General features: G+C 38.9%; 1 protein-coding gene across 1 annotated transcript in view; it reads left to right on the top strand.

The window, feature by feature from the left end:
• The window catches only part of plxna2 (plexin A2), a 410426-nt gene extending 395073 nt beyond the window's left edge, over positions 1 to 15353 (top strand). The window contains exons 30-32 of the mRNA XM_049486476.1: positions 631 to 843; positions 3221 to 3371; positions 9115 to 15353. Coding sequence (XP_049342433.1) covers positions 631 to 843; positions 3221 to 3371; positions 9115 to 9210 — 460 coding nt within the window. The 3' untranslated portion in view covers positions 9211 to 15353. The remainder of the gene's footprint in view (positions 1 to 630; positions 844 to 3220; positions 3372 to 9114) is intronic.
• Positions 15354 to 17589: the final 2236 nt, after the last annotated feature.

Here is a 17589-nt window from a genome sequence, read left to right as displayed (position 1 = left end):
GATTTTTTGCAGTGTGTGTGTGGAAATAAATTAAAATTATAGAGATTTTTACAGATATAACAGCCTTGTTTTAAATGTAAAAGCCCTCTGAATTTTACTAATGAAGTTTAGAGCTACTTTGAGATTGTTAATGGTGTAAAAAAAAAAAGTTGTAAAAAAGATATGCCCCTATCACTTGCATTGTGAGCCTGCTGGGAGCAACAGCTAAAAGCGCTGTATTTCAGAATGCTTGTTAAAAATAGAGGTGGGCTATTCAACAAAAGTTTGTAGTCTTTATCATGTTTCACTACAACCAAAATCTATTCCACACCAGATTTCTCCTTTGACTTTTATATTGTAGTAAAAGAACAGAATATTCTTACATTCATTTAATAAGATTTTAATACAAATGCTTTTGGAACGTATTTGTTAATCAGTTTTGAGCACAATTAGAGCCCTATGAATTTTAGATAGATATTAAAAAAAGAAAAACTGATATAAAATGTGAATAATGAAAACAAAGTGAAAACTAGTTTTAAAATCTTAATAAAAAATAACAAATTTGAGTAAATCCACATGTCTGTGAAGTACTGTAGTTTTGTTTAAGGATGTGAAACACTGTGCTAATCATGTTGTCTCCTTCTCTTCCAGCCTTCCTTTACGGTTTTGGGTGAACGTAATCAAGAATCCCCAGTTTGTGTTCGACATTCACAAGAGCAGCATTACGGACGCCTGCTTGTCTGTGGTGGCTCAGACGTTCATGGACTCCTGTTCTACCTCAGAACACAGGCTGGGAAAAGACTCGCCCTCCAACAAGCTGCTATATGCTAAAGACATCCCCAACTACAAGAACTGGGTAGAAAGGTAATAATAATAACGATGATTCACTTTATTTACTGGTGCCTTTTACTATACTCAAGCCGATACTTCGGCCACACCATCAGCTTTGGTACCACACACCATGTTTATCAGTGTCTTTCATATCTAAACACTAGTAAATATATATGCTCTGTAACTAGAAATTTCAAACAGACTAGTTTTTGACCAAATGCTATAAAAATGCTATAAAACTCTACAAATTAAAGGAGCATTACTATCGCAGCATTAGTCACTCAGCGTCACTACTACAGTGTTAGTATTGTTGCCACACCATTAGCTTTGCTATCACACTAGCCACCAGCCTTGGTCAGCAACACTACTGTTGTATTAGCCTTGTCGTTGCCATGTTAGCATCACAGCCGCACTGGCTGCCAGCAGCCTCACCCAGGATCTCCCTAATAATATATTGCACAACTTGCGAAATGTTATCTATAAAAATCTACAAATTAAAGGAACATCTATTGCAGCACCGGTCTCGCTAAGCATCACTACTACAGTGTAAGTACCACACCATCAGCTTTGGCATGACGCTAGCTATCAGTCTTGGTCAGCAGCACTACTGTGGTGTTAGTTGGGAGATATGGGGGTTCTGAATCTTCTCTGTTTATCAAAATGATGTTCCTCCTTTTTTAAACTCAATCAGAAGTCACCACATGAAATCAACCGAATCAAATTCTATTCATTTTTATTGTAAAATGTGAATCACAAAAAAATGAAAAGCAACATTTTGAGTCACAACCAGCAGCAAACTTCTGAGCTCGTTGCTAAAGTTGGCTAGATGGTTGCCAGCTTTAGTTCTCCTCCTAAAGAAAACATTAGTGTGTTAGCTAGCTCGTCGTTAAGGTTAGCTAGCTCATCGCTAAGGTTAGCTAGCTCATCGCAAATATTAGTTCTCTCCCTGGTAACATTAGTGTGTTAACTAACTCATCGCTAAGGTTAGCTAGCTCATCACTATGATTAGCTAGCTCATCACTATGGTTAGATAGGTCATTACTTAGGTTAGCTAGCTCATCACTAAGGTTAGCAAGCTCATTGATTAGGTTAGCTAGCTCATCACTAAGGTTAGCTAGCTCATCACTAAGGTTAGCAAGCTCATTGCTAAAGTTAGCTAGCTTATTTATAAGGTTAGCTAGCTTATTGATATGGTTAGCTAGCTCATTTTTAAGGTTAGCTAGCTCATCACTAAGGTTAGCTAGCTCATCACTAAGGTTAGCAAGCTCATTGCTAAAGTTAGCTAGCTTATTGATAAGGTTAGCTAGCTTAGTTATAAGGTTAGCTAGCTTATTGATATGGTTAGATAGCTCATCACTAAGGTTAGCTAGCTCATCACTAAGGTTAGCTAGCTCATCACTAAGGTTAGCAAGCTCATTGCTAAGGTTAGCTAGCTCATCAATAAGGTTAGCAAGCTCATTGCTAAGGTTAGCTAGCTTATTGATAAGGTTAGCTAGCTCATTTTTAAGGTTAGCTAGCTCATTTTTAAGGTTAGCTAGCTCATCAATAAGGTTAGCTAGCTCATCACTAAGGTTAGCTAGCTCATTGCTCATGTTAGTTCTCTACCCAGTCACATTAGTATGTTAGCTAGCTCTCTGCTAACGTTAGTTATCTCACTAGTTTTCACTTACCTCTCCTTGTGCTTTCTTTCCAGATTTCTAGAAAAAAATCTGACAGGATCCCTGAGGGCTCTGTTGTTAAAATGTGTCAGAATGTACAGTCTGCTGAATGTTTCTTGTTTAGGAAAATACCATGATTTACACAGGATTTTTTAACTTTTTTTAAGGGCTACTCAAAGTGAAAAGAGCTCACTGATTGATTGCTGAACGAGAGCGGCAGTAGCTTGTTTTTTGTTGCTGTTAGCCAATCTGTGTTCATATTTTAGGCTGAAAAATCAGTCTGAAATCCACTTCACCCCGAGACTGAGCCAAGACCGATTCCAAATAAGGTCGATTCTGAGAGACGAGAACAAGATTTATGGTCTTCAGACCAGATTTAGGTACTACAACACTAGATGTTAGCATTGCTGTTGCTCCATTGACTTCCAGCCTTGCCAAGTTTATCAAATGTGCCCTTCACATTTAAAACTAGAAAACATATAAGCATCTCTACATCTTAAGGCTTCTCAAATAGACCTGGTTATGTAGTTTTTTCTTACTCATTACTACTAAATATTATATATATACAAATAAACTGTATATAAACCTAGCTTTACACTGGCTACTACTGCTGCGGTATGCTTTGGTCCATTTTTTTTTTAATAGACAGCAGTAATAAAATCTTAGCTTCTCCATAGATCCCTCAGAAAAAGACCTGCTGAATAGATCTTCTGCCTGTCTTGATCAACATCTCCCTCTGTCTGCGTCTGCAGGTACTACGCCGACATCAGCAGACTGCCAGCCATCAGCGACCAGGACATGAACGCGTACCTGGCCGAGCAGGCGCGCCTCCACTCCAACGAGTTCAACATGCTGAGCGCTTTGAATGAGATCTACTCTTACGTCAGCAAGTACAGCGAAGAAGTGAGTTGCTGCAAACACACACTTCCACACACACACACACACACTCACAAGCCTCCATACATACGATAAAAGAGAGAGAGAGAGAGAGAGAGAGAGAGAGCAAGGGAGTAAAGAAAGAGGATGAATAGGGCTCTGATGAGAGCGATTACACACAGCCGGATCAGTGCCAGGCTCTCCTACACAAAGTGCAGTGGAGTGGGCCCCACGATGGAGATGTTCCAGTCATAGTGGCAGCTCCGCTCTGGGGACCCATTAGCCTGACCTTTACACATTACGCTGCATTGAGAGCAGCCCCAAGAGTCCTGAGATACAGCTCTGCCAGGACGGTGTACAGTTCTCTAGTTCTTTCTGTTGCTCTATTTCTGAACCTCGTGCACGTGGCTGCCTCTCACGTTGGTTACGGATGGTGCTCCATGAGCTAATCTGCCATATCTGTAACATATCTTAGATTATAACACACACAAAACATACAATTTCAACCAACAAACAAGCTCCCAATGCACTTAGAATAGGAAGAACTGGGCACTAAAGGGTGGGGGAGTATGCCCTCGTTCAGCATCACTACCGTGCTATAAGCATCACCATTGCAGCATTGGTACCACCCACCATCCCTTCGCTTGATTGCCGACAAAAACTCTTGCCAATCAGTTGCCAAGTGATTGCGACAAATCAGAAACGCCTGGCAAATATTTGGCATGCTACATATCTGACCCAGTCAGTGACTAGGAGTCATGTTGGACTCACTTTAAGTGCATAGTCTTCTCTAGAGAATCTCTGGCATAGCATTGCAAATATTTGGCATGCTGAATATCTGACCCAGTCTGCGACTGGGAGTCAAGAGCAGCGACTACCTACAGCCAATGGGATCACAGAAAGAGAAGGTTTATTGACAGTCTGACCACTTTCTGTTACATCACCCTGTTACATCAGTAAATTACTGTTAAACTCTAGAGGTAGTTCGCGAGTGAATCCTCTATAAATGGGGATGAATAGAGCTTAAAGCTAAAAAATTCAAAATAGTAACTAATTACTTGTTCTGAGTATTTCTTTCATTTTAGAAAGTAGAATAATGAATTGGACACAGTAAGGACGTTGCATTTCTAATACTGTGAGCAGATTGGTTGCTAATCTGATGCTGGAGTTTAAAACCTAAATTTTATCCTGAAACATTTAATATAGTTCTGAATTGAGATCATAAGTACAGATTTCAGTATAAAAATGACATTTATAAACTCTGATTTTGCTCAGTTGCTTCATGTGAACCCATTCATGTTGGACTCACTTTAAGTGCACAGTCTCCTCTATAGAGATTCTCTGGCATAGCATTGCAAACATTTGGCATGCTAAATATCTGACCCAGTCGGCGACTGGGAGTCAGAAGCAGCGGCTACCTACAGCCAATGGGATCACAGAAAGAGAGAACCATGTTAAATTGCCTTAGAATTCACTTTACCTACACCATATACAGCTGTGGGTGTTCCCTTCAAGGTAACACCTTATTATCACGTACTAATTTACATACTGCTGTCCCATGACTTTTGGCATGCCAGTATAAACGTGCGAAGACTAAAAAAAACATAACAAGCCCGGCTACCTAGGTCCTGTCAGGCTCAGCCAGCGATGTAGAACATCTTCTGTGTCCTCCGCCGGAATATAAAAGAGCGATTCTCCAGTCCCGGCCCTCGGGGACCCCCGCACTGCACACAGCTTAGCAGCTTCCCGGACCCCCAGACCACCCGATTCAAGTGATCAACCAGCCATCAAGTCCCTTCATGAGTTAAATCAGGTGTGCTGGAGCACGGAGAACACAGGAGAGAGCAGCGCAGGAGCCCGACAGGTCCGGAGCTGCGAACACAGATATAAAAGATTCATCGCTTCTGCTGTGTGTGTGTTTAATACACTGCTCACTGGCCCGAACACGACGAAATATATATATACAGTATATATCGGACAGCGGCAGATATATAGAGCACTCACAAACATTGACCTTACAGTGGACACACTGCCTTAGAGCATAGTGGTATGTCAAAGTTAGCATGGTAACTCCACTTTAACGCATTTGATTTCTGTAATGCATTAATCATTTTAACCAATTTGGCATCAACTTACTGCTGTAATTCACTCTTTAAAAATCATATTTGCAATTTTTGGCTTTTTTCAGCTTTTGTAGCTTTTTTTTTTTAGCTTTTTTAGCGATGTCAATAAAACATCATAACTGCTCTAAAGTTTAGAAGGTAGATTACTTTTTTATTTATATTGAAAGATGATAGATTAATTATAGATATTCTCCACATTCTGCTCTCTCTCTCTCTCATATTCACTTAAAACAAACACATGAATCATTTTATCCAATTTGGCATCGATGTCCTGCAATAATTCACTCCTTAAAAATCGTAATAGCAATTTGTAGCTTATATTCCATTTTTTTTAGCTTTTTTTTAGCTTGTTTAGCAATGCAAACGCAGCACCACAACTGCTCCAAAGTTCAGAAGGTAGATTACCTTTTTATTTATATTGAAATATAATAGATTATATATAGATATTCTCGACATTCCGCTCTCTCTCTCTTGCTTTCTTGCTCTCATATTCTCTCACAAACAAACACATTAATCATTTTATCCAATTTTGGCATCGATGTCCTGCAATAATTCACTCTTTAAAAATCATATTTGCAATTTTTGGCATTTTTTAGCTTTTTTAGCAATGTCAACAAAACATCACAACTGCTCCAAGGTTTAGAAGGTAGATTACTTTTTTAGTTATATTGAAATATGATGATGATTAATTATGGATATTCTCCACATTCTGCTCTCTCACTCTTTTGCTTTCTTGCTCTCATATTTGCACACACACAGCATTTCCGGTACCACTTTAAAATAAGACTACCTTTATAAAGGGTTTATAAATGGTTTACAATAAGTTTATTAATGGTTACTAATTAGGTTGTAAATGCCTAAAAATCATTAACGATCAGTTATAACACATACATAGAAAGGGCAACAATGACCTGTTGTTTGCCAACTAATGAACCCACAGCCATCTATATATGTTGCCCTTTCTACGTATGTGTTACAACTGATTATTAATGATTTTTAAGGCATTTACAACCTAATTAGTAACCATTTATAAACCCTTTATAAAGGTAGTCTTATTTTAAAGTGGTACCGCATTTCCACTATGATATTAGCATTTTCACAGTGATTCATTGGTCTCACTCAGCATCACTACCACCGTGTTAGTATCGCTGCTACCACACCATTAGCATCTCTACAACTACTACAACTACTATGTTCATCAAGGCCTTTCTCACCGTCTCACATATTACCATTAAACATTACAACCTAAGATTTAAGGGGTAAGTACACACCAAGTATATGAAGTGTAAAAAAGGAACCTATTTTATCATTGGTTCTTAAAATTCAACTGCTAAATTATCTCTGTCACACAAAAACTGCTTGCATCTCAAAAATGGCATCTTTACAGAAGAAGGAAACAATTTTCTATTTTTTGTTTTTTATTGAGAGTCAATGTAAAAGACCAAAGTACCAAAAAATATAATTACAATTTGTAACAAAGTTTATAACAAATTTATATACAAAGGATCCTTCACTTTAATATTGTGGCTGAATGCTTTGGTAGCAGCACTGTTTTATTAAATCTTCTTCAAGTACATGGCAGAATTGTTCGACATGCTAAGGTGCTGCCATTATGATCCGAAGATCGCAGAGGTTCGTGTCGTGGATCTGAGAGAGCCTGAGAGAGCTCCCATAGGGTGATGTTGGTGAGCAAAGGTGTGGGGTTTAGCTAATGGAGAAGAGTTACGGATCCGGGGACAATGTAAGCAAAAAAAAAAAATGAAAAAATAATAATAATAAATAAAAAAAAGTTTAGAACCATAAAACTTACCTCTATTTTAGAATAAAACTTTACCCCAGCACAAACTGTGAGACTCTCCACAGTTTATTGCAGGTTACTGGGGGGAGAACAGCCACCTCGACTCCGCGTGGGTCCGTGTTCGCCCAGCGCGAACACGTTCCCTATTTAAAAGCTTCCGGTGAAAGCAGCCTCAGTGTGAGCCTCGTCTTTACCCGGCGAACGCTTCCGCGACGAGCCGGTTTCCTCTTATTATCCCCTCTTTGATATGCAAATGAGCAGAGGGCCCCTAGCCGCGATGTCACTCTGACACGGCCCGGAGAGAGAGAAGAGACCCTGTCAAAGCCCCCCTACCCCCTTCCCCTCACGAGCTCGTCCACATTCTCTACCCCACGAGGGACAAAATGGACAGATAAAACGGAGGGACGGCGGCACGGGGGTTTTCTCTTGATCTCTCGCCGAGACGGAGACGTTGACATTTCTGCCGTAATGTTATATTAATGCAGTAAAGGCAGCTCAGACAGCCGGAAACTGCTGTGTGTCAGCATTTCCAATATGAGATGGCCCTCCCTCTCCCCAACGAACATATCAGCATTTAGCATGTTGAGCAGTATTGGGAAACCATGCAATTTAATGGCTTTACATGACAATAAGAATCAGAAATAACAGTACTTACGACAGTTTTAGACATTGTTAAATTGTTATATTGCTACGCAATGTCCCGACTAATTATTAATCAACATATTTTAAGACATTATTTAAGTAATAACACACTCGAGGTACGTGCTATAACATGTAATATTGGCACTGCTGTGATGCGGTCGTAGAGCAGCACAGCAGTGCCAATATTACACATTATATAACTTGCAATTATACCACAGTTGCTGTTTATTAAAAGAGTTTGAGTTTAAGAGGAAGAGAAAATCTGATATGTTTGGTCATAAACACTCTGCGAGTCAAAATAGCTCCATTGCTGCTCTGTTTGTAGCTGCTCTGTAGGCGCTGGATTGTTGCTAGGTTAGCGTGGTGGCCTTTATTTTTTTAGCCATTTCATTTAATTATTGTTTCAAATCACTGTAGAAATTACTGTAATTAAACGTAAGTGCCTTACTCACCCAAATAAATGGTTTTCAGGAAAGAAATCTGCGTAGATTAAAGTCCAGCGCTTGTTTGACTGAAAAATAAATTCTTTTATAAGATTTTTTTTTTAATTACTTTACATGCTTTATATAAAATGTTTGAGCATCTCTGATCATTTTCATGATTTTCATTTAGAAATCATTGGTTGTTGGAATCAGCCATTTCAGTTAAATATATCACATAGCAGATAAACACAGTTATATTGGAGAAGTGAAATGCTCGAAAACCATCAAACCTGACTGAACTTGAGATGTTTTGCAAAGAAGAATTATCCAAAAATAACTTCAACCTGAAGCCGGACTCTCATTGGAAGCTTTAGGAAGAGTTTAGAGGCTGTTATTTCTGCTAAATATTGATGTCATTTTTCTGTGACCTAATTTTGTTTAAAGAATTATTGCACACTTTCTGTAAATCCTATAAACTTCATTTTGCTTCTCAAGTATCACTGTGCTTGTTTGCTATATGATATACAGTGTTTAACTGAAATTTCTAATCTGAACAACCAATAAGTTAGAAAGGAAAATCATAAAACTTTTCACACCACTGTATATACTTTATATATGTGTATATGTATGATCAGCAGTGCTTTTATACACTACTATCTTATGATCGATGGTTGATATCTGTTCCCAAACCTGTGATTACGTTTTGTCTTATCATGGTCGAACATTCGGACATCCTCGACAGAATGCGGGACGAATATTAACGAGCGTCTGATTTGTGTCCCCAGATCACGGCGGCGCTGGAGCAGGACGAGCAGGCCAAGAAGCAGCGGCTGGCGTATAAGGTGGACCAGCTGATCGGCGCCATGTCCCTGGAGAGCTGAGAGCAGACGGGCCGGGCGGAGCGACGGAACGCAGACCGGAAACCTTTACCCAAAGCCTCGTCCTGAAACTCAAGTGGAAAAATGTGGCACAGCTGGCTTTGGGGGGGAGGGGAGGAGGAGGAGGGGACTTTCGGCAACGAAGGCTCAGCTATTTTTCGTTTCCTTGTCAGAAGTCAAAAGGTTACCTCGGCAAGACCACTGGAAAAGATCGTCTACTTTCGCCTTGCAACCTGCGAGAGGAACTCTGAAAACCGGGAGCGAAACCGGGAGCAAAACCAGGAGCGAAAGCAGGAGCGAAAGTAGAGATTTTTCAGAAGCTTAAAACACTCACACACATATATATAAATATATATATATATATATAAATATATATAAATATATGCTGGGCCCAGCGGCTTTCTGAGGCAACCTGCATGTTTGTTTGGTTGATTAACTTCGGTTTGGTTTGATTTGGTTTGTCTCAGTAGTTTTTCGTTTTTGAAAGCTTTGAAAAGTGCTAGAGATTAGAAGACGCCGAGGAAACTACAGACTACAGACTACAGCTGCTCCTCGTAATCAGCTCTTCGGGCGGCATGCAAGGAAGAAGAAAACGAGAGAAAGAAAGAGAAAGACATCAAGATGTGCAAATGCCTCAATTTAAATCCACCTGATGGCTTTTACTTCCAAATTTTTATTTTTATACGCGAGTCTCGTTCCTTTAATTTTCCTTCGGTTACAGTGTGCCTCCTGAATGTTTAATGGCATAGTGACTTTTGTAGTCCTCCTCGCTGGGTAACGTGATGACAGTGACATTGTCAATGATGATGATGAAGATGATGAGACATTCCCACATGTTGTCTTTCCAAAAAAACAGTGGCTATAATCCACCCCCGTGCATGAACATTAATCAATCGATCCGTCAAACAAACGCAAAGAAACGAACTTCGAGAAATGATCTGTACGATTGTTCCGATCGTTACCATCTTTTTTTGAAGATGTAAGAGATGACATGACCTCTTAACGGACCTCTTGACGGACCTCTTGCAATAAGGGGTCCAAGTTTCAAAGTTTCAAGCTTTCCAGCATGTGTCCGTCCCAATTTTTTGATTGCCGGGAATGAGTGTTGGACTGGCCTCATAGACTCATAGACCCTTCCCTCTGGCTTTAGTCGAGTCAGTCCGTCTTTAAGTCCTTTTGCGTTTTCTACGTGTAAGCGTCTGTGAATGTACGAAATGTTCCACTATCGTGTCCTTTGGTTTGTTGGTTTGTTTTAGGACTAAGGGATCAGTTGATCTGATCACTGATCTGAACAGTGGCTGGAGGGCATGTGATGTCCGTTGGAAAAGAAAAGAAAAGAAAGAATAGAAAAGAAAGGAAAAGAAAAACAAAAAAAAAACTTCCCTGCCTCCTCCTCCTCTTCCTCCTTCTTCATCTTTAAAAAACCCTTGATGATGATAACATATAAACATAAACATTGCCAAAATGTGCTGTACTGATTCCACTGATTCCAATTTTCCAATTCAATGGTTTTTACCCTTCAACACTAGGTCTTAACATGGTCTTCAGTGATTGGACGGTAGGAACGAATAGAAGCAATGAGATTGCTGAGATTACTTACGCCCTTTATTTAGCTCAGTATTAGCTGGTGTATAATGGAGTATAATGGCGGAACCTGACAGACCTCTCAACTTCGGCGCTCCAGTTCAGTTTAGCGAACAGGAGTGAACGATTGAACCGATTTAGAATCGGTTCGCAGATTCAGAATCGGTTCGCTGATTCAGAATCGGTTCACCTCAGAACTACTGTACGTACCAGGCAGTATTATTCTTATTACGTATACCGTACAGTCCAGCGTCTTGTGTGTTTTGCATGCATTATAATGTAATACCTCATACAGATAAAAGGTAATAATAGCGTCTTCGTTCCCGTCCGCTCGCGGTTTCAAGTGCCGAGGAGGGATCGTCGCCGAGCGAGCGCTGCATGCGGCCGGCCGAGGACCATCTCCGCTTCCCTTACATCCCTTACATCACATTCGCATGGCAGCTCCACCTTAACGCGGAGTGGACGCATCCTGACTAAGTGCCAAAAGCTCAATTTAAGGACAATTTAAAGGACGCAGATTATTCCCGGATTATTATTCCGAAACGGTTATTTGCTTTATCAAAAGGGAACCAACAACCTTCAGAAACTTGGACGCAAGTGAGGACACAAGCCAAGCGCGGTGGCGGGTGTGGCACTGGGGAGGAGTTAATGGAACTAGAAACAAAACGGACAGAACAAACTGCCGGCGGCGGAAGTCGCCAAAACTGACACTTTGTACAAAGCAGAACAGAACTACAGTACTTTGCAAATGAACCGGCGGTACAGTACAAGAAGGCACGGAAAGATGTGATGTAATGTATAAAATACAACAAATATGGTGCCATTTTATTGAGTCATGACAGCTTGGCTGTGTGTGTATTGTTTTATTTTATTTATTTTTTATTTTTGTTGTCTGTATGTTTTTTTTTATTTTTTTTATTCTCCTCTATTCTCGCCAACATGAACAGCAATGAAGCATGAAGGAACGATCATTACGTCACGTTGTTTTGAATGCATGATTTCGGGTGGAGAACTGTGTTTGATGATGAACATTCTAACTGTAGGTTACAGGTTACAGGCTATAGTATAGTGATTCCTCGTATCGTTTTGTCGATAAACATATCATGAAGAGCCGCGAAGATGCAGTTAAAGAACGACATAGCAAATTCAGCGAACTCAGCAAACTGCATTACCTGGTTCCAGCAACAGAGGGAGCTCCTTACACTGCAGACTGTGATGATCATGTGATGTAACAAGGCTGGAGGTAGAGCGAGGTCCACTGTGAATGCACACACTAAAGTTTACTTCTTAAGGCTGATTTATAGTTCTGCGTTGAGTCAACGACAGCAAACCTAGAGTCTAAAGTCTAGAGTCTACGCAATAGACTGTTCAAGTGGCAACATGTATAAACTGAAATGGAGAAATTGCCCTCTAGTGGAAGCCTCCAGTATGAGATGTAGCACATGGGTAAGTACAGGGGTTGGACAATGAAACTGGCACACCCAGAAACAGGACAGTTGAGGTGCACAGCCGTGGTTTTGTGTTTTTTATTGGATACAATCCGGGTTAGCACCCAAGCATCCCTTTCAGACAGCTTCCTCTTACAGCGTCCACAGTTAATCCTGTTGGATGTGGTTGGTCCTTCTTGGTGGTATCTCGATGACATTCCCCTGGATACCGTGGCTCTTGATGCATCACAAAGACTTGCTGTCTTGGTCACAGATGCTCCAGCAAGACGTGCACCAACAATTTGTCCTCTTTTGAACTTTGGTGTGTCACTCATAATGTTATAGTGTGCATTGCAATATTTTGAGCAGTAAAACTGTGCTCTTACCCTGCTAATTGAACCTTCACACTCTTACAGCTCTTACTGGTGCAATAATGTGCAATTAATGAAGATTGGCAACCAGGCTGGTTCAATTTAGTGATGAAACCTCCCACACTAAAATGATGACAGGTGTTTCAGTTTCAGTTTTGTCCAACCCCTGTATTTGAATAATGGGCGTGTGCAGTGCAGTGTTGAGTTTGTTGGTATATGACCGGGACCTAAACCCATTCTTTTCTCGTCTTTCTCCACTCTATTCTTTCAATTTCTTTCATGTCCTTCTCCATCACTCTTCAGCAAACTGACTTCGTCCACGATGGACAAAGAAATGAGGGAAATTGATAATAAAAAACAAGTAAAGACGGGATGAAATGAAGGGTAAAGAAAGGTGAAGAGCGAGCGATTGTACTCTTTATCGCTCGGCCGTCTTGTATCGAGCGTAGGAATGAATGAGAGAGAGTGAGGGACAGAAGATAAAAAAATGTAAAAGGAAGAATAAGAAGAAGAGAAAAGTCAGAGCATCCCTTTTTTTCGGTTTCGGTTTCCTCCTGCAGCTTTGAAGCCGGGCTTTGATCTCAGCTAGTCGTGTGCACACTGAGATCAGGAGATAAAAAGGAGAAGGAAAAAAAAAACGAATACACATCAAAAATCGCGGAGAGAAAGGAATTTATAAGAGGAGCGGCGTGATTGACGCGGAATTAATGCGTCTCGCCAGAGCGCCGTTAGTCAAGGCGAGCGCTGCAGGAATTCCCACTGTACATATATAGTCATTGGAACAGCACTAAGGGCGTGTGAAGAGCGATTTCATCACGTGGAGGAGAGTCTCGCGGTCACAGACGCTTCGCAGGTCGTGTCATATTCTCGTGGCATCCGGAAATCTAAAGAAAAGCATCTTTTTTCGTGCTTCAGGCTGTCGATAGTCTTCCTAGTCTTCCTTTTATTTATTTTCATTCTATTTTTTTATATTTGTCATCTTGCCAGACAAGCCCATTTCAGCTCTAACAGTCTTAACCTAATGTCCCATCAATTATGTCCTGCCATTTCCCTTCAATTCCAGTGAGTGCTGACACAGCTCACATAATATAAGGAGCATCACTTCCTCTGAATCGGGCTGAAAGTGGAATAAAAATGCACTAATAATATATATATATAAATGAGTAATTGATTGATTGATTAAATTGAACTAAAGCCGAGATAAAACCTCTAGGATTCATATTCGTAAAAATTATAATTATGTTGGTAGAAAAAGCTTGAGTTTTAATATTTAATACACTGTAAACCCATAAAGTAGTTTGAACTCAATAGAATGTTACATCTGATTTGCATTAAATTGGATATTTCTAAACATCACTCAACTATTTTGAGTTGCTTGAACGTTTGAACCAACTTATACACTTATACCAAGACTAAGAGTTTAGTCTGTTGCCATTGGCAACTTCTTTTCTATTGGTTTCTGGCAAAAATCTACAGCTCTGAAAAAATAAAAAAATTAAGAGACAACTTCAGTTTCTGAATCAGTTTCTCTGATTTTGCTATTTATAGGTATATGTTTATGTTTATATATAGGTATATTTAGAGCATTCACACCTCAAACAATGCAAAGTCCATATTCATATCAAGATTTAAGGGTTCAGAAATTAATATTTGCAATATTGGCATAACCCTGGTTTTTAATTACATGTTCACCTCCACCAGTCTTGCACACTGCTTTTGGATACTGCTTTTTTACTCCTGGTGCAAAAATTTAAGCAGTTTAAACATCTTCCTCTTGATTATATTCCAGAGGTTTTCAATTGGGTAAAATCAAAGAAACGTATCATTTTTAAAGTGGTCTCTTATTTTTTTTCCAGAGCTTTTTTATTTTTTTTTCTGCGGAACGTTTTTTTGTTTTCGGGTTTTCATGCAATTTTCTAGTAAAGTCAACTAATGCATTACTGGTGCTCCTTTAATTTAAATTGTTTGGCTATAAAATCAGGTTTACCACATTTTGAGTGTCAAGTACTTGTGGTTTGTCTGTTAAACTTAAGGATGAACCTTTAATCAACTCCATACAGTACTATAAATTACTGTAAATTTAGCTTATTAGGGTTTACAGTGTACTTTAAAACTAAAGCCTAAAGCATTAAGGCAGCTGTGCAAAATGTTCCTAATGATCTGCAGTGGTAATAATTCACTTTACTGCTAATCCCTTCCACATTTGGCACATTTATGAAATGATTCTTTTTATTTTCAGCTCACGTCTCGCTGTTGGTGGTTGAGTAGCATGCTACAGAATTACACATGTACACATGTACTCTTCATATTCCTGATTTTAGCCATTCCTAGAAAGCAGAACGAAAGTGAATCCAGAAGTCCAGAAGCTGCCCGGGTGTACGTTTCTATTACACGCTACTTTCTAAACTACAAAACTACAAGCGTTTGTAAAAAAAAAAACACTGGAGGTCTGTAATATAGTAAACACAAAAAGATGATGATGATGATGATGATGATGATAATAATGACCATGATGATAATAGTAATTATGGCTGTCTGTTCTCGTTGTTTTATAAAAGTGTTGTGAAAACTGTAAGAAAGTTAAAGTATTTAAATGAAAAAAAAAAAAAAAGGTTTGGTCTTTTGTTTTTGATTTTGATTTTTTTTATTTGCTTTAGTTTTTGTTATGATAATATATTACTGTGTACCTATTGTAAATATGAAGCACACCTATTTTGCAAGCCAGGGATTCACTTTGTACTGTTGTTATATATAAATAAATTTTACTGGTTAAAAAAAAATGTATGATAAGATGTGGCCTTTTTTTTGACACTTTTTGGGGGTTTTTGGGGCTTGATTTTTATTACTTTTTCATTATTTCACTATTAACAATTAATACTATAATTTGTTGTTACTTTTGACTTAATAAAAAGGCAGACTTCAGTAAAATATCTAGATTATCTACTCTATCAGAAATGTGGATTAAGTAGAGGATAAAGTGTTATTAAGGCATCACACTTCAGTAGAAATATCAAAATACCGTATTTTTGGTACTATAAGGCGCACTGTATTATAAAGTGCACTATCAATAAACATCTATTTTTTTAGGTCTATTTTTATATACAGCTCTGGAAAAAAAAAATAAGAGACCACTTAATTTTAAGAGAGTGTTTGAATCAGTTTCTCAGATTTTGCTATTTATAGGTTTATGTTTGAGTAAAATGAACATTGTTGTTTTATTCTATAAACTACAGACAACATTTCTCCCGAATTCCAAATAAAAATATTGTTAGAAATGTCTGAAATAACAAAAAAAGAAGCAGAGCTTTCAGACCTCAAATAATGCAAAGAAAACAAGTTCATATTCATAAAGTTTTAAGAGTTCAGAAATCAATATTTGGTGGAAAAACCCTGTTTTTTAATCAGTTTTTTTAATGCATCTTGGCATCATGTTCTCCTCCACCAGTCTTACACACTGCTTTTGGATAACTTTATGTCTTCACTCCTGGTGCAAAAATTCAAGCAGTTCAGCTTGGTTTGATGGCTTGTAATCATCCATTTTTTATTTGGTTAAAGAAAGTGGTCTAATTTTTTTCCAGAGCTGTATAAGACGCACCAGATTATAAGGTGAATTTAAGTGACACTAGTAAGGAACAAAGGTGTCGCCATATTCCATGTTTCCCTTCTAATGGAGAAGCTAGGAAAGCGCCCAAGTAAAGAAAATTGTACTTCTTTAAAAAAGCACTACCTGCGGTTAGCAGAGCTTAGCGCTACTAAATGCTAACTGACAGCGCTGCACTGAGGAACCCTGAGTGTTCGGGTAAGCAAGAGCGCTATCAGCTAGAGGTTCATCCCAGGTAGCTTATTTTAACAGGGTAAACACGCAGACTACAGTCCAATATATTCACCTCTGAAAGACAAAAGAGCTAGTGCTGAGATTAGCAGCTAATGCTTATGCTGCTCCAGCCTCAGTGCTGGAGAAACTTCACCAAAAACTCCTGTATAACGCTGTACTTCAGCGGAGTGGATTTACTGCTCCTTGTTATAAAACTACCTGGAAGAGAATGTGAGTTCCAAAAGCTAATACAGAATTATGCATAAAAAAACTATAACTAGATAGCACCTTTATAGCAACAAATTAAGCAGTAAAAAAGTTCGGCTCTCATCAAATAAAATACTGTACATAAGCTGATGACAGTTTATATTTATTTTAAACAGATTTTAACTGTTTTTTTTTCTGTGTTAAAATGCAGTAGAGCTGGATTTGGGGTGAATGGGAGTCTGCAGTGCTGAAAAGAAGCAGATTTTCGTCCAAAATGCAAAGGGAGTCTTAGATTACATGACATCATGGCCTTCAAATCCATCCCTGTCCTCCAGGACACTGAAACTGGTTCATTACTGCATCCTGCAGATCTGCAAAACTGTGTGTGTTTGTAATGAATTCAATTAAATATAGGTTAAAAATGATTTGCAATTCATCATATTCTGTTTTTTTATATATATTTTTTTTTAAATATTTAATTAATTGGAATTGGGGTTGTAAATTCATGCCAAAATTAATGTAACAGCATTATGATCAGGTATTTACAGTACCTCAGGCTACAGTTTGGGAATGCCCACTTGTGCATAAGATCAGCAAATCAGCTGCTACAGGACTCAACTAGTGTATTTTTCGCATTATAAGGTGCACTTAAAATCCTTTAATTTGTCCAAAATTCATCAGTGTGCCTTATAATCCGAAGCACTTTACGCATGAATTCTACCAGTGAGGTTTTAAGGAGCAGTAAAGCCACTCTGCTGAGCTACAGCTTTAAACAGGAGTTTCAGTGAAGTTTCTCCAGCACTAAGGCTGGAGCAGTATTAGCAGTATTAGTCGCTAACCAAAAGAGGACACATTTTTGGTGCACGTCTTGCTGGCGCATCTGTGACCAAGACAGCAAGTCTTCGTGATGCATCAAGAGCCACGGTATCCAGGGTAATGTCAGCATACCACCAAGGACGAAGGACCAACCACATCCAAC

This window comes from Astyanax mexicanus, chromosome 13, assembly GCF_023375975.1.
Source record: "Astyanax mexicanus isolate ESR-SI-001 chromosome 13, AstMex3_surface, whole genome shotgun sequence".
Lineage (NCBI taxonomy): Eukaryota > Metazoa > Chordata > Actinopteri > Characiformes > Acestrorhamphidae > Astyanax > Astyanax mexicanus.
Note: the sequence above shows the minus strand (reverse complement) of the source record. Positions and strands in the feature narration are given on the sequence as shown.